General features: G+C 38.4%; 2 protein-coding genes across 3 annotated transcripts in view; one reads left to right on the top strand and one right to left on the bottom strand.

The window, feature by feature from the left end:
• Positions 1–2,362: 2,362 nt before the first annotated feature.
• The window catches only part of IRSp53 (Insulin receptor substrate 53 kDa), a 30,469-nt gene continuing 14,708 nt past the window's right edge, over positions 2,363–18,123 (top strand). For both annotated transcript variants that reach the window (XR_011418405.1, XM_044395813.2), the window contains exon 1: positions 2,363–2,616. The gene's annotated coding sequence lies outside the window, so the exon portion shown is untranslated. The remainder of the gene's footprint in view (positions 2,617–18,123) is intronic.
• Positions 16,776–18,120, bottom strand: LOC108063415 (uncharacterized). The gene is made up of 3 exons (XM_044395812.2): positions 17,940–18,120; positions 17,312–17,861; positions 16,776–17,248 (listed from the first exon to the last, which is right to left on the bottom strand). Exons 2-3 carry the CDS (start codon positions 17,844–17,846, stop codon positions 17,076–17,078), a joined length of 708 nt encoding a protein of 235 aa, XP_044251747.1. The 5' UTR covers positions 17,847–17,861; positions 17,940–18,120; the 3' UTR covers positions 16,776–17,075.

The following is an 18,123-nucleotide window of genomic DNA, read 5'->3' as shown; positions in this document are numbered from 1 at the left end:
AAAAAAGCAAACACCAACTCATAATACTGTTTGCTTGAGAAAAGCATGTGTGAAAGATCTTCCAACGATTTGGCTATAAATACTCTGGTTTCGCACGGAAAAAGGCACAACTGTCACAGCAGTCGAAGATATCATCCAAGATGCGATCCCAGCTGGCTATCTTCCTTGGTCTCGTGGCCCTTATTTCGATTTCCTTGGGAGTCTCTGCCCAGACCACGCCCACTGATCCCACCACGCCGACGTCTCCAACCACGCCAACTACTCCGACCACGCCCACTACTCCGACCACGCCCACTACACCGTCGGCTCCAGCATCGCCCACCACCCCAACGACGCCCACCACTCCACCCACAACGCCCACCTCCCCCACCACACCCACCACGCCGAGTACCCCGCCAACTACACCCACCACCAAGGCACCAAAGAAGAAGGTGGTTCGTAGACATTCCAAGAGTAAAACCAATAGACCAGCCAGGATTGTCACGACCCACCGCAATGGTGGTGGTTCTGATAAGGATCGCAGGCGCCAACATCGATCATGCCTGAATTAAGGAAAATACCCGAATTCGACAGACCCAGAAGATTTTGTTAATCGACCCACGCATTTTGTACCCTATTGTTACTTTACTTTTATTTTAAGTTTTATTATGTTTGCAATATTAAATGATCATTTTATTACAAAAATCTAATTATTTATTTGGAGAAAAATGGGATTACAGATTCCGATATTATTTTCCATGTTTAAACGATGTGGCTGAACAAAGAAATGAATTAATTTGATATCTTTCTTGATAAGGTCTTGAATTGAAAAATCGTCTACCGTTAGTTGTAAGACTACAACCGAAAAATTCTACATTCTATATTCATATTCACACCCTTAAAAATGTGATTTGGGACAAATGCTATTTTAAATTATGATCATTTGAGATGTAACCAAGAGAGTCGGGTGCCGCGACTATCAGATACCCGTTACTCAGCTAGAGAGAGTGCGAGGGAGATGGAGATATAAAATTTATATATAAAAAGATCGGGTATAAATTTTGAAAGATTGAAAGCAATCATTAATAATGATTTACTTTGCTCTGCCAAATCTGTTCTTAACATGGAAAATAGTATTGGAATCTATAATTATATTTTTCCATTATGTTTATGTGCTTTTGTTTTCACCCTGTTTTAGGTTTCTCCAAAAAATAATTCGATTTTGTTCAATAAAATTATCATTTAATATTGGGAACTTAAAAATAAATTAAAATTAAAAAACAATAGTCCGGTGCCCCGACTATCAGATACCCGTTACTCAGCTAGAGCGAGTGCGAGGTATATATAAAACTTTAATGCGCCTGGCTAGTCTATGGATTTTACGCTTGGAAGGTCTAGTAATAACCAGCTTCTTATTTGGTGACACGGTGGTGGGTGCAGTGGTGCTGTTTTCAGAGGCCGGGGAACTCAAAGAAGTGGGTGTGGTTGGGAAGGTGGACGTTGTGGGCGACGTTGGGGTGGTAGGCGATGCTGGAGACGTCGGCGTTTTGGGATCAGTGGGAGTGGTCTGATCAGAGGCTGACGTGGCAGTCGAAATGAGGGCCACGAGGCCAAGGAAGACAGCAAGCTGGGTTCGCATCTTGAATGATACTTTCGACTGATGTGACAGTTGTTCCTTAGTATATATAGCCAAATTATTAAAAGATGTTTCCACTTGTTCGTCTAGGCAAACAGTTTATTTATGTTACTATTCACCATGTGTCATCAAAAACGTAGATTATTATTACGAAGTGGGTTGTTTAAACTATGACGTAACCACCTTTTCTTTGCCTAAATATATACGATTAGCACAAAAACGAAAAAAATTTTAAAAGTACTATTAAAAGGAACACGGGGTGTTACACAAATCACTAGGATTTTGAAATTAGTATGCACTGAATGAAGGATGGTCATTTATGTAAACACATGTTGATGTTGTTAGCCAACAAAGAAATAGGGAAATTTAATCATTTATCAAACAAAACATAAAAATACGTTATTTTTCGAATGCTAATGTCTGAATACCCGTTACTCGTAGGGTGGTGAAAGGATATTTTGTATTTCCGACCCTATAAAGTATATATATTCTCGATCAGGATCGCTTGCTAAACTTATATGTTAAAAATATCAAATAAAAATGTAGATCCTGGTAAAATTATTTATACTTTAACTTGTGTGGCTTAGTCGTAGTATCGTAAGCCAAAAGTCGACTTTTCGGCTGTGTATAAATGTCTAAGAAAGCCCAACAAAACGCAGTTCCATTTGAAAGCTTAAATGGGAAAGCTTTTGAGCGCGTGGCGCTTGGGGCTCGAGAGCCCCATGAATCGAGAGCCCCCAACTTTGGGTCAGTTGAGTTTTAAGCTTCGATGCGTTCGGTTCGCTATTCCCGATTCCGCGTGATTCTGAAGACCCGGTTTGGTGCAATTTAAACTCGTAACGTCTGCGCACTTAACGACCCAAAAATACGACATTCGGAGTGCTAACTGATCGGGTTTTTTGGCCAACACATAATTGTGAGAATTTAAAAACTTCCTGTGAATCATTCTTTGGATTTACGCATTTGGATTTGAACCACATACACACTTTGGCGAATTAAAGGTAAGAAATTTACTTTTATGTCTGACAATCTGACAACGATTGAGTTTGGAAATCTGTTCAATTTATTTCAATATTTCTGGGCGTACCACTTCCGCCCAATCTTTGGGCTTCCTTTCCCTTTCCCACTTTTCTAGGCCCACATTCAGTTCGATGGATTTCCACAAGTACAAGTATTACTTAATTTCTTTGCTTAATCCGATTTGCGTGCATTGAACTTTTCATCTTTGGTTATTTTTCGCTGTTGATGTTGTAGTCGCTGTTATTATTTTTTTTTTTCTGTTGGACTTTATTTTGCACCAACTTCTTGTGGTTTATTCTTGTTGTTGTTGCTGTTGCGACTGTTGATTGTTTTTTGTTTCTCCAACATCTCCGTCTGGCAAACGGCTTGTTCTCATTTTATTTAATGAGTTCTCCGGTATTTCAGCCTTTGTTTTGCATTGTTCGAAACCCTGTTTGTTCAATAGGTTTAAAACGTTTCAGCAATTCAGGCCAAAACAAAATTATTAGCAAGTGGATTTGACTTTTATGGGGCTTTCTGACATCGCTTAAAGCTTTAATGAATGAAATGTTTGTCTGAAAAATGTTTCTGTTTTAGGGTGTATTTATGATTCTATTTAATTTCTAAATGGGGAAAATGTAAATAGTCTTTAAAAGGGTAAGCGAATAAACGCGAGTTATAATCAAGCTACTGAAGAACATAATAGATGTTAGAATTGAATGATTTTATTAATTTATTTTAATGAGTGACAAATAACATTGGGAAGAAATATAACAACATTTTATTAACAATTAAAATTAATATTTGTTACACAGTTAACGGAAATAAATTTCGATTATTCGGCATATATATAAATCTCCAAGCGTAAATAAACATTGGCTTGCCAACAAGAAAATCTCTACTATTCCCTTCAGGTGTTGTTTAGCTTTTTCTACATTTCCTTAAGTAGTAATCAAAAATAAATATTTTACAATACCTACCTTTTTTCCCCACCTAACTAGTAATAGCTTTCTTCCGATGAAATTCTTTGCTGGCACCACATCATAATTAACTTTTTAGCAAATTAATAACCTGCCAATCGTAGATCGATGTCAAAAGTCTGCGCCCAGCATGTGCGACCCATTTTGGCTAGAATAACCATGAGGCACCTGTTCGATCTCCCGGACAGTTGACCGGGCTCATTATGGGGCCCAAAACTAGCGGTATTCCCCCTTTAAAAGCGATGCCGACACCTGAAGATAGACAAAACCCATTGGGAACCCATTCGCAAAACCAAAACCCAAACCAAACCCACTCGCGAAAGCCACAAAGTCAATTCTGTGCAGAACAAAAGCCAAAACGATCGAAGCCATTAAGCCTGGCCAAGAGTTGCGAGTCGAAGAGCCCGGGCAAAAGTCATTAAAGACAAAATCTATTGAAAACGGCTAACAACACGCCTTAAAAATACTTTGCTGTCGATGTGGCGGGGTAAAAATATTTTCTGCTGCACATGGGAGTTTTTCATGTTGGCCAGGTGGATGTTGTAGATGCCATGGCCTAAGCCGCCCCGCCCCCTCTCTGCCACCCCACCCCCCTTTTGGCCATGTTAATTATGCGCTTATCAGTTCGTTACAAACGCTGCAGTTTCTCTCCGCTGAGGAGTCCACTCGTACATACAACCCGCAATTACCTGGACACTCCAATCGAATTCCACTGGCGTTCTAATTTCTTTGCTCTCTTTTCGCTGCGATTAATCAAAATGGTATCTATCGGATGCAAGCCTTCCACATATCGTATGGTTCACTGTAATTACTGGATTCTGCTGGGGCTGCCTTTGCATATGAGTACATAATCATAACCCTCGGAGCGATCCATTCGCGCTCTCTGCCATTTGGCTCACTTTCTCCTCCTTTTCGCGGCGGTGGCTCCAATTGGCGGGAGTGGTCACTCCCCCCGCCCCCCAAACACCGATTCGATTTGACAATCTATAAAAAATATTGATGATAATATTTAGTTTGTATGAAAGCCAATGGCAATTATGAGAAACCCAGCTTGCTTTTCCTATTTTCCGCTTGGAGACGACCACTTGAGGTGTGGATCGTTTTTAATTAAGAGAACCATTAATAATTTCGGTCAGATACATAGATTCAATACGATTTGGTTACTCGCTGCCTTTATAAAAATTCCTTTGCAATTAATAGTATAAGTCTACATGCTCAACAAGAATTTGTGATGGAAAAACCAAATTTTTATAGCAGTAAAGCATTGATTTTGTATTTTTCTTTATGAGCTATAAATTTAACAAATATTACACCTCGTTTATGTAATGCACACTCTGTCTCGGAATTGCATTAAAACTCCACCTGCATCAGCATAAAAAAATCAATGAAAATATCACCCGAAAAGGGAAACTTAATGCACATTTTCCGCGTATTTGCGTAACATCCCGAAGAAGTTGCCAAAAACAAAAAAACGCAGAAAAAGCCAGACGAATGCGATGTCAAAATCGGAGAATTGGAAACTCAAAAAAAGGTATAGGTAAATACGAAACACCCGAATAATGGTTACTTTCTAACGTGGCCAGGCTGTTTCCTGATGTCCCATGGCTTTCCTAGGATTTCCTTTTTTTTGTTTTGCTGCCTTGGACATTATCGCCCCGAAAACTCACTTGACAGCCAGACACCGCCCCGCCGGCCCCCTTTGCACCATTGTCATTGAAGTCGACGACTCCACGCGGACCGCCGACTGCATTTCCCACTCAAGACAACATTTCATAAAGTTTATTAAACTTTAACCAAATTGTTAAAGCGCCGATTTGCCGCTACCTCTCCACCTCCCCATTCACTTTTTGTGCTGCTGTAGGCGCTCCAAACGAGTCCATCAACTTTGGCCAGCCTCGGACCAAAACAAACTGCCACATTGCCCGCAGTTGGCTCGAATGCATTGGTAATGGTAATGGCTTCAACCACGGCTAACCATGGGTATTTCGTTTTCCTTGAAGTGGCAAACATTTTCCTCGAACGCCACTCGAATCATTTTCATTCGACTGCCACTCGCAGACGCATGGATTATTTGCATTCGTGTCGCCGCCCGAGAATCGCAAATTAATTTTCATTTTGCGTTAACTGTCAAAAAGTAAAATCTATTAAGCGATCACTTCCTTCGGAGGCGAAAAACGCGATGGGGAAATGCAAGAAAATCAATTCAATCTTATGCAACAGAAATGGCCAGTTGGCGTTATCGAACCACATATTTGTTATAACTTATGGATATTAGCATTATTATGTGGATATATGGAATTGGATTTAACGATTTTTAGAATCAATAGACTTTACAAAAATATAAAATATATTGTTGCTTCAAAGAAAGCTCTATCTATAATGATTTATGTTTGTTTATTTTTTTAACAAATCATATTTACATTTAAGGAATAAAAAGTCCTTTGCTCATTGACCAAAGACTTAAATTGATTTAAAATACCAAATAATATTAAATTTGAAATAACTTTGTTGATCTTTGGAATAAAAAGTATTTCCCTAAAGGAACGTTTCTTTGTTAGTTCATAAAGAATTTCAATATTTGGCCATTTCTGTCTTTCTTTAAGTGAAAGTGAGAAAAGCGACTAAGGGCCAAAACACAATTTTGTTCTTTTTTTTCCTAACTGAAATTTAATTTTGCATAATTTTTTTAAAATCTTTTGATACCACAAGTTTGAAGGTTGCTCCCTCTTACTGACGATCAAATAAAATAAACTGCAGGTTGAACATGTCTTTCACATGTGAACAGATACGACCATACAGACAATAACAAAGCATGGCAGTGCATTTGACTTAATTAGGAAATTGTACAAGTGCATGAGCTGAACCCTCAGGCTGCAACGGCAATTGGCATTAGCCACATTAACCGCATTTTTCCATCAGGCAGCCAGGTAAGCCGAACGATATGTCACTACTTGACTTGACTAGCCGCCTTTTCCTTCACTTCACCCACGGAGTTGCAGTCACAGGTTTGCTTTGCCTTTAATGCTGCATTTGCATTGAAAGTTGTTTTGGTTCGGTTCCAATTGAAATTGAAAATTCCAGCAGGGAATCGCGTTTCTTTCAACTGGCTAATGGCAATGGATCGCAGGGAAAAAATACCCATTTGGTATTGAAATTTTTCAATCGTCGAGCCAACCGGCTGACATTGAAGATGCTGGTAAAATGTCAAGGGTTAGCAATGGGTTTTTGAAGCTTGTAATAAAGTCTTTAAAAGTTCTTTGTATGTATTCTTTTGATTTTAGTATTAATATTTAAAAAACACAAATATTTGGATATTTAAATACATTTATTTTCATTCTAAAATATTTATTTGAAATTTAAGCTTTAAATTACTCTTAAAATTCGCTAAACATAACTCTTAATTTTATTAAGCCCATTTAATGCTAAATCGAAACCATTCTGTGCTTCGACATTAAAATGGACCAAAACATGATTCGTTTTGTAACAAAGTTTTATCTCCATTAATCCCCAGATCGCGGTAATTTAGTTTTAATTTTCTATATTTATTTATTACCTCATTTCGGACCACTTTAGTGCTGCTGGCAGCTCTTTGCCTTCGAAGAACAAGTTTATCCGTTCCGATTGTGAAACCGAAAGCCTTTGCTTTGATATTCGTGGCTGAGGGAAAAGAATGCGGCAATAATCGCCAGCAGCCAATATAAGCATAATTGCTCGACGGTTTTGCCAATCATTTCGTGGGCGTGTCTCTGTTTTTTTCTTCTGTGATTTTCCTGTGAATTTCCTTTGCAACAATTTATTTCATAGAAAATCAATTCAATGCGCGAACGGCAGAAACTTTCATTAAAAAATGCCAAAGCGTCTGGGACAATTGGACATTGCGCATACGCCCGGTTGGCCACAATTTGATTATGGAAATGCAATTTTAGTCGTTTCCTCATCGAACATTGTGGGTATATCATTTTATCCCCCCGCCCAATTTTTGCAACACGCGAAATAATAACACGCATGTCGACCCAATTTCGATACTATCTTTTTATTCGATTTGCTCTCTGCGTTGCAAATCCAAGTGGAACAAGTTTTTAGCTTGATCCAATGACCTCAAACCGAATTCAAATTGAGCTGGGCAGAAAAGTGTGGCTAAGTAAAAAAGTTCACACCTAAAAGGCTTTGGTGAAAAAAGTCCAAACAGAAAACGCCACGATTTATTTGGGCCAGTCAAACAACAAGCATTCCAAAATGCAGGTGAATAGCCGGCGAACACGATGAATTTCAGTCTCTGTACAGTTCACTCCACTTCAGTTTCAGTTTCTGTTCAGTTTTCTGTTCAGTTTTACCTTGCCCAGCCCAGCAAATCGACTCTTGTGCCCATTTTCAATGCAAATCGCATTAAGGCAAATGTTGCAAACGGCAGCCAGCTTTTGCACACACACCACAGGTAATTTGTAACAATTTCTTAATGACCAGAGCAGCGCACAATAAAGCGGGCGAACGAGACTCAAAACCGGCGAAATGAAATGAAATTAAATGTTATTGATAGCCCAGTCGAACATATGGACAAACGTGCAAGGCGAAATAGTGAACAAAAAATGGGTAATAAAATATAAACTTATGTTTAGAAATAGTTTGTTTAATAGAACAGTCAACGTTTCTTTAATAAAAACACCAGAAAATCGTTATAAAATTTTCAATCAGGCTAAGAATAGATAAATGGACCTTTATTTTTTGTAAATCTGGTGAGGTGTTTTCTATTATTTTATTTATTATTAAAAAATCCGCAAATATATTATTTTATATAATATTTTGTTGATATACAAAATGTATTTAGTATTCCGTCGTAACCAAAGGTTTTCTAAAATATATTTTATATTAAATTAATTTTTTATTTGAGGAAATAATGTTTCAGGAACCACAATATAAATTTAGCTAATAACTGAAACTAAATTATTCTCTCTTGGTCCTTAAATCATCAAGTTATGTGCAAGGCATAGTTTAAAATTTTAGTATTTAAAAATCTAGCTGCATGTAGCCTGTCATTATGCATACCATAAACATATCCACATAGTTGCTGCACCACACTATTATTACCTGATTAGTGTGGCATTTATTTCATTTTGTCCGCAGTTTTGCGTCAATACTATGCATCAGACTAAGTCAGCTAGTCAGATTTAATTGCCTTTCGGTTTTATTAAGTGGCTAATAAGAGAGTCTATATTGGCAGCACGGATAGCTCCGTGAAGCTGCTAATGCTTATTACGGCCAATTTGCTTTGCTAAGCTGCATTCGACGGATGAAGTTTGGACCATCTCCGTTCGTTGGCTTTATGAGGTTTTTATTTTGCATACTCCTTACAATCTCCATTTTCGCACTCGCAAATCCCTGGTCAAATAAATCGCACCGCTTTGACCATCTTAAAGTAAAAGTGGTGCTGTTTAACTTTTCGAGGTTTATGCGTTTGCAAAAATAATGCTTTTGTTTGGGAATTGTTCATGCTTTTAAAGAGGTGTAATCTGAGATTTTGGAATGAGAAAAAGATGAGCTAAAAGACTTTCTCAGACCTTTCACGGGAAAAATTAAAAATATGACATTTAAACCACCAATAATAATCTTTTTTTTCTTATTTATATTTGCCATTTATATTTTTTTACGACGTTAATTTGGTCATTAATTCAACTTATTTTTTTCTGTTCTATTACAGGTTTGTAAATCACATTTTGGCTTGGATGAGCTAAGCTCACGATATCTCGGCGCAATTTCTATTTTTAATCGAGGCTCAAGTATGTGGGTAGGGATCGAAAACAAACGAACAAACCAAAAATGCTAATTACGCAGGTAGAAATCAAATGAGTAAAATGCGAAAAAAAGGAATGCCACAAAATTGGCCAAATCGTCGGGCCATCGACTGCCAATCAATGTGACTCTTTGCCTAATGGAAATTGAATTTTTGGCCATTGCAAGCAGATTGAGATTTATGCCAAATGTCTGCGCGCTTTCAAGTTCAATGCGATGGGAAATTTCAATTAACGAAAAAAGATTTCCAAAAAACTAAAATAGGCAGCGGCGGGAGAAATAGAAATTGGCCACTTGAAAGCAATTCACCGCCGTGGGCAGACAAAACAGAGGAAGCGTCAGATGACCAGATACAAAGAGACGAAGATACACAGATACAGCGAACGATCTTGTCAACCAACCTACGCTTTTTTTCTGCACTTGACCGGCTAATGGCTTTTTTGCGTTTCCAGCCGTCCAGCATCTAGGCTTTTCACAATTTGGCAGCTTGTTGAAAGTGAAATGTGTGAAAATGGCTAATTAAATGCACGAATGCCCAGGCCCCCCGAAAAAAACAACTACATCTTCTTCTCTCGGCTTGGGTTAATGTGATTTGACTAGCTCACGTCGCGGGGTTTCACTGCGGCTAATTATGAAATTTCTGTCTGTCGGCCGAAAATACTTTTTGTTTTTTACCGCATTCGTAGCTCCGGAGAGCAAGTCATTTCCGTCGGTTTATTGAGTGATTTTTACGAGTGCCGATCCCCAAAAATAAACCTGAAAGCGCCATTTGTTTACTTCTGCTTCACTTTTCTTGTTCTGCTGGCGGATCAACGAAATGTTTAATAACGCTCAGCACGTAGCTGTAATTACGCGTCGAGTTTGTTGCCTGAGTCTTTTGTTTTACGACTAATTTAAGCCACAAATGTTTAACATAAAACTGGTTGGCCATAATTGGGGTTATGGTTTTGATTTAATGCTCTGTTCATTTGGTACACAAACCTAGATATTTTAGAAATGCTCATAAAGTTCAGATACAGGTGAATGGTTAGAAAGGTAATACCTCTTTTAAGGCTAGAACTTCATAATAGTTAAATCGTTCTCTTTATGTAATAATCGAGATAGAGTCAGGATTTTACAATGGTCCGATTCTCTTTTATTAAATTTGGTAAAATAGCGAATTCATTTTGTAATTTATGCAAATCTTTTGAACTCAGTCTCCAATCGTTGAACTCTAATGAAATGAATAAGCTGAATAGAAATCCAAACCCTCCCAACTTTTGGAATAATCAAATTGACAGATTGGCAGTCCACAAGAAAGGGAGAAATTCGCTGAATACCAAATGCAAATTTCCATTTGCATAATGTAATCTTGGCGAAAATTATAGATTCTATAACTGGTTATTAAGAATCGTAGGAATGCAAGCAAAAACAAAGTCAAGCTGCTGAAATAAAAAACAATTTTAGCACAGATCGCAAACAGGTTTTCCCAATCAAAACTGTGTCAAATCTTCGAGAATGCGCCGGAGAATTACTCAGATATTTCGAATTGTAAAACAAAAATATTTGTTTTAATCAGTTGGGCATTTGTCTCGAATGGCAAATCGAATATTTCAGTGACTTTTCGGGTTTTTTTCTTAGACATTCTCGAAACTAATTGGGCCTCCGACTGCATAAATAAACGTGGAGCGGTCGTATAAGTTCATTGACTTGGATTCTAATACGATTTCATGGTTCGGTGTTTATAACTGTGCCACCTTTCAGAAGTCGATTAACGAGCAGGGCAAACGTTAGATATGCGGATTTTAGAAAAGTATAAGACATTGATAGTGAGAAAGTTTCAGGTGAAAGGGCAGATAGTTTGATTTTATATGTAATATTTAACTGTTTTTCTAAGACCTTGAACCTTTAATTTGTCATTTTTACTTCGTAAAACAAATAAATCACTTTAAATAGGATATGTAATTATTTATTTACGTTTTTGCTGTCGTATATTTGTACAAATATTTATTTGGGATTACTTGGCCTTATAAAAAATCTACAGAATAATTCCCAAGAAAGGTAGAAATTTGTTTATATTTATTTTAGTAATGAGCGTATCGTTTGTGGCTTTGACAAATTCACGGGGCTTGGCTGGCGATGGAGTTTCTAATGGAATAAATAAACTTAGCCAACGAATGGTACTGGCAGATACTTTTTATATAGCAATTTCTGGGCTGAGATATTATTCTCGCTATTTCTCGAGGCTTTGTTCTCATTCGACTGGAGTTTGATCTTTGTTATTTCGGCTTGTTATGCCATTGTTGTTGTTGTGGTTAGTGCGGTTGCAGTGCTGAAAATAAAAGTGAGGGGCCTTTGGTTGTGGTTGCCGTATATCGTACGTATATCTGACAGATATTCAATCTTCATCTTCACCATCAAATCGTTCGTCAAACGTGTTTTATTGTATGAGATACTTGCGCTCCTCATCTCAAGTGGGTTCTGATCCCCGCAGCCCCTCCCTCAACTACTTCGTATTTATGGTCTGTGCCCGGCTGATATTTCTCGTTGTGGTCGCCGCTATTTGGCATTACCTGGGTCTGGGCCTGGGCAGTCACGACATCTGAACAACCAGCCCCATATTGCCGACGACAGCTCAAGGTCGCATTCCTTGCAGGTGACGCAGTCGTCAGTCGTCGGTCGTTTGGCGATTTGTTTCACTTCGGCACTCGATGTCTGTTTCACGGGGTCTTAGGACCTGACTTTCAGTATCTCTATTCCGAAGATTGGTGAGTGAGTGAGTGGGCGGACAAATGAGTTTTGGTTTCGGCTACCGATCCGCTGCTCAAGCCAAGAAAATTCCATGACAAGTGCTTGGGAATCAATCAAATCTTTGGTTGCATTGGCTTGCAGCACGTGTGTGTACTTAGCTCGGCTTAGTTCCGCTTTTAATTATTAGTTGTGTGTACATTTATTTTTTTATATTAGCAAAATAACCTGCAATAGGTAATCTTAGTGATTGTCGTTTTTCTAACAATGAAAGATAATACCTAACCAATAGATTAGATTTATAAATATTTTTAGAAGTTTATTAAATATTCGTTGTGATATTTTAATATTAGCAAGTATTGGTCTTATAGCTAGGTTATCTAGTTTACCAAAATTGCCAAGAACTATCAGTATAAAACTGACTTTTTTTTTAATATTTTTCCCCCTTCATTCTCAAAACTTTTGATACTATCACAAAATCAAACGATTTTCTTTGGAATTTTCCTTCATTTACTTTGATGTGGGTGTATATCGTACAGACAGTTCCTGTTCAGAGATATAGGCATTGCCATTAACACTCCCAGAGAAAAACCGAAGACAAACTAGAGTCGGCACTTTGAGATTCCATCTGCACCTAATTTATGATGGGGAGAGCTTCTTTTTTTCCCGCCAGCAATGGCAATAAACAGGAGATCCCAGTACGTGAGCAGTACTGCTAAATGAAGTCACGATCGTTCGGCCAAGAAGATCTGTGGGGGATGTGGTGGTGGTGGAGGCCCAAGTTGGGTGTGTCCGGTGATCAGCCTCCAGCTCCAGCCGGTGGAATCTCACAGAGAAGCGAAGCTCAGTGGGTTAATGGAACAGCAAAGTGAGACCGAGGAGAAATAATTTCCGCCAAATGAGGATCTTCTAAGGCCAGATAACTAATGATTTATTTTAAATGCGTACATTCATTAACATTTACTGAGGGTTTTAAACTTTCTTTATACATTTACCAGCCATTCTTTTATAATATTTAAGTTTTTTATTTTATTGAAAAGAACTAATTGTTTGAAGACTATTTTCGAAATTTAAATTATTTCTTTTATTAACTTTTTAATTTTTTTAATCAACTATTTTCTGTGCATTATAATTTCAGCTGCAAAAAATCATTTGTTTTCAATCCGGGCTTGGCTTTCTTAATTAAAGAAAATTTGTTAAAATATTTACCGGTTAAAAGTTAATTGCAAATGGTTTTGGGTGACTCGAGGCCAGCGGGGGAGGCTAGGTGAAGGGGCAGGGGCCTCAGTTCAGGGCGAAGTGAAACATGGACTACATCTCTTTATGGCCGGCAAGTGTCTGTCGAGATGACTGCCAGTCGTCAGCTTCTCCCGAGCGTTCGAATCGCTTGGCCACGGTGCGGATTTGGTACATTGTTGGTCTTGGTTCGACAGCCCAGGGAGTAAGAAATAGCTTAAACTTTTACTTTCACTGCCAATTTGACTGAACGAACAGGCCTCGTCTCTCAATTTGCATGGCAGCTGGATGAGAGGGGGGGTTTCCTATGGTATAGGATCGTATGGTATCTTATGGTATGGCTGAACAATGTTATTGTGCGCTGTGTCTAAGACTCATTTGCAAATGTATCTGGCGGCAATTTAGCGCACAGATACGAGTGTGTGCCTCTGCCAGCCCCTTCGCCCAGTGCATTGTCTTGGGTTTAAGCCTTTAGTTTAATTTTATTTTCACAACATCTTCGGCTCACCTTTGTGTCCAAGTGCTCAGCACACGTGTATTCACATGTGCTGCAATTTGATCGTCACGTCGAGATTTCAGCCGCAGCAGGCAGCAAATGTTAATGATGAGCATTTGATAATAGTCACTAGTCGCGAACCAATCTTCTTCTCCGGCTTAACTGATGTTGGACATGCTGCTTTAAGTTGTTTACCCGATTATTCGCATGTATTTCGACTGTCAGGAAAATGGTCGTTGACTGCTCATCAGCTCTTCGATTCGGCGAAAGTTTTTCCAAGTGATTTGAGCCATCCAATGGTTGGGAGGATGCTCTTGGGTTTGGTGAGAAAACTGCCCACTAAAATAAATAAAGTTTTTATAAGGATAGATTTTACTTAAAATTTTTGTTAATATTATTATATAAATAAATACAGTTCAGATTAGTTTAAACTTATTAATTACCTTACTGTCATTTCCTGAAATATTTATGGAAGTTAATAACACGATATTTAATTGTATAATTGCAAATGTAAAACAATAATTGTATATTTTTATTCTCTTCAAGCCACTAAATTCTTATTGAAATATATTTTAAAGATACATTTTATAGTTAGAATAACGTAAGTGAAATTTCTTTAAAAATCTGTATTTTTTTATTATTATTGAAGCTATTCTTTGTTAAACTTATAGATTTAATCGAACTCCACAAAAAGTCAAAGTTAAGGCAGCAATTAAAAGCCAATAATCATATAGCAATTTCTTAGCCGAGCATTGCTTATCTCGTTTTTCTCGGGTTGAGTTAGTTGACTGGCGATTTTGGCCTTGTTCTTAATAGACAAGCGCTGTTTTTGCATATATTTTCATGGCAGATGCATAATTAAGCCGTCGTCGTATCGGGTTCTATAGTTTCACAACTGACCACAGTGACGATGCTAGCCTTGCATAAAAAGAATGCAGCTGCGAAGTTCGTTGCCTAAGTCTTTCGTAGGCGGGCAGCTCGGAATTCTAATCAAGGCCGGAGGGGCGTGGCCCGGCCAGACGTCACGTAGACGAAAGCCTAACGAAAAAACAAAGAAAAAACTAACTTTCTTTCCTACACTCTCACTTTGGCAGCTTATCTGGAATGTGTTTATCTTGCATCTGCATAAATATAGAGATGCGACATCGAGCATTTCGTAAGATTTAAATACGTTTCATTCGGGCCATGTTTTCATTTTCATTCGGCCGTGTTTATGTTGGAAATCTTCCGATCGGTAACACAGATTTAGAGTTAAAGACGCGTGTGCCTACGTAATCGACTTGGCACGTCTTTCGGCCAGGTGAAAGACCCCAAGATACGAAAGTCGCCCGCGGCGAAGTGCTGACATATTGATGCTGGCTCGGCTGACTCTTCCACGGCAGTTCAATGGTAGCTCACAATAACAGAATTCGGATTGAATGGTGTGTGTCACACTCGATTCCACAATTAAGTTGGTAAAAGTCAACAATCTGAGCTGATATACGAAGTGAGTTGGGAAGTTGAGTGTCTCTATGAATAGAAACAAGGAAGACAAGGGGAGTCGAGTTGAGGAAGAGAGATTTAACTCGAAATCATAGTAATTATATTTTTGAGCTGGTAACCAAGACCCACCCGACAATGCAAAGTAATGCTAAGAAATCATAAGATAAGATAATCGATAAAAATACAGGAAAAAAGATAAAAGATATGCTCATAATCCGAATTAATTCCAAATAATCTAAATACTGTCAAAACACTCAAAAAATATTATGTCACACACTCATTATGAATATGACATATATTTAGAAAATGTTTTGCTTCTTTTTTAACTTTACAAATTCCCAATCAAACTTGGCATACTCCATTTACCCAAACAATCTTCAATTAAGTGCCAGCCTAGTTGTAGGAAAATCAAATTCAAATTAAGATTCCGACCCAAGCTTCGGCCCCCGGCTGTGCCGGCAGGCAATAAATTTGATATTCAAAGTAAATTTTCAATTTCTACGCGAATAGATATTTCCATAAATAAACCGCATAAATCAGAGCTGCGATCGCAGAGTTGACAGAGCTCAAAAGCGAACTCGGCTCATTAGTAATCAAAAGCTGTGCAGCTCCGCAGACTGCGGAGAATTCGGGGATCGGGGGGATAATCGGAGTCAGGCTATGAGACACGGCCATTGAATTCTGGCCGAGAGCAGAGACTTGCACAAATTGTTGCACAAGCCGCGGAGCAGTGATTCGTGGGCTGTAAGTGGCTGCTTGCCACTGGAGCGATGTCGCCAACGCACCGACGTCGCCTCCAGCTCCTTTTAATGTTCATCCATCACAGGAAGAAAAATATTTAAATAATGTTTCATTTAAAAAATAATAATATGTCTCTGTTATTCGCTTTTCGTGTTCTGGAATATTACAAAATAATACTTTAAAAATTCATAAATAATTAATCTGGGATTTCGATAAGGTTTTGTGCTATACATCTTTTTAAAATCATATTTTTAAGCTCAGTGTATTCTCCGGGGGAGCGATAGCCCAGACTCTCCAGACCACCGAGCACAGAACCCCTGTTACCTTGTTGACTTTGGCTTAATGGCCATGCGGCTGTGTTGCTCTGTGGCAATTTAAATATTTTAGCCATTTCATTTTGAGCCAGTGCCGCTGACCGGCAAAAACACTCGAGTGTCGCTTGTTGAGCGGTAAAAACATCGTCAGAAATTTCTACTACTTTGCATTTTAGCTGCGATCATTACTTCAGTAGTTTACAACATTTTTTTAAGCTTTTCGGTAAGAGTTTTGATGTTAGATGGAATTCGTCAGGCACCAGCATAAGTAGTAGCGATGGGGAAAGAAACATTTAAAAATATACTTAAATTTACCAAAACAATTTAAAGTATGATTATAAATATTAAGATACGATTTATTGATGGTCAATAATTTTATAGAAAATACCACGTTTTAAAGTTTTATCTAGCTTCGTTTTTAATTAAGTCTCGGATATTTTCATTTAACACCTTTGATTTACAAAAAGGCATACACATTATTAGTTAATTAGCAACTTTATTATATGCTACACATGGCTGGAATAGTAAATAAATAAAAATTCCAGTAGCCCTTAAGTCTCATGACTTTTTAAATTCCATAAATGTGAAATATTTGTGTTTTAAGATAAATATGATAAATATTTTAACATTGTAGTAGCAAACAAACATGGATACAAAAGCTAAGTAGTTTAATAATGAATATTTTTCAAATATTTGTCTTAATTGTTTTTGTTTGAGGACTTTTTGACCTTGATCTTGGTTCCGCCCACCGTTGACTTTTTGCGGCCGTTCAATTTGGCCTTGTTAGAGGACAATACAGCTGGTTTGGGCTTAACCACCCTGGCCTCGACCCGAATGTACAGATCGTAGTTGAAGTCGCCGCAAGTCTTGCCTAAATGTGAAATATTATTTAAGTTAGAATTACAAATATCTAGGTAATAAATTTGTATCTTACCACAACACATTTCCTCGCCGCAGGACTCGCAGGTCATCAGTCTAGTTTCCACAATGCCCGATTTGTTCTTGATTTTCTTCACACAATTGTTCAGCGCGAACTCCCTGCGATCGCGGGCCTCGGTTTTCAGCTCCAACTTTCCCATCTCGACCATCCGGCTGAAGTACTCCTCCTCCTGTTTGTTCTTGGGCCTCAGGGTAGTCAGCATCTTCCAATCGATGGGCACCGCACAGAGTTCCATCAGCACCACGTCCTTCATTTCACTGGGCACCGGATCTGCATAGGCATACATCGCCTCCCGCTCCCCATTGGCCCGCATCAGCTTTCGCATCTCCTTCTTGGGCATCTTGAAGGCGTAGTCCTTCTCCCGGATCTTTATTTCCTCGGCGCGCACCTTCACCGGTCGCATCTTGTAGTCGGGCACCTTTTCCAGCAGCCGCTTGAACTCCTCGACCGTCTGGATATTGCTGCGACTGAGGTCCAAAACGGGAACCACCGTCTTCTTTTTGCCCAGAAGGTCGTCTAGTTTGCTCATTTTAAATTTTTATATCTATTCGGAATTTTTAGAATTATTTTTAAGGTTTTGTTAATTGACTTCTTAAAAATGTATATTTTAAAACTTACTTACCTTCCTTTAGAAATGTGTTATTGAGTAGTAAATATTTGTCGTTTTCTATACCTTGCCAAAGTACAAACTCTGAAAAATCCTTAATATCGATTAAACGTTGCCGGTTGCCAAGCAATTTTCGTATTTCATTTTTTTTAGGGGTTTTCTAACCAAGCCGACTGACTAAACTTCCGATTCTCTCTTT

Source organism: Drosophila takahashii, chromosome 3L (genome assembly GCF_030179915.1).
Source record: "Drosophila takahashii strain IR98-3 E-12201 chromosome 3L, DtakHiC1v2, whole genome shotgun sequence".
In the NCBI taxonomy this organism is placed as follows: domain Eukaryota; kingdom Metazoa; phylum Arthropoda; class Insecta; order Diptera; family Drosophilidae; genus Drosophila; species Drosophila takahashii.
This window is presented reverse-complemented; position numbering and strand designations above follow the sequence as displayed.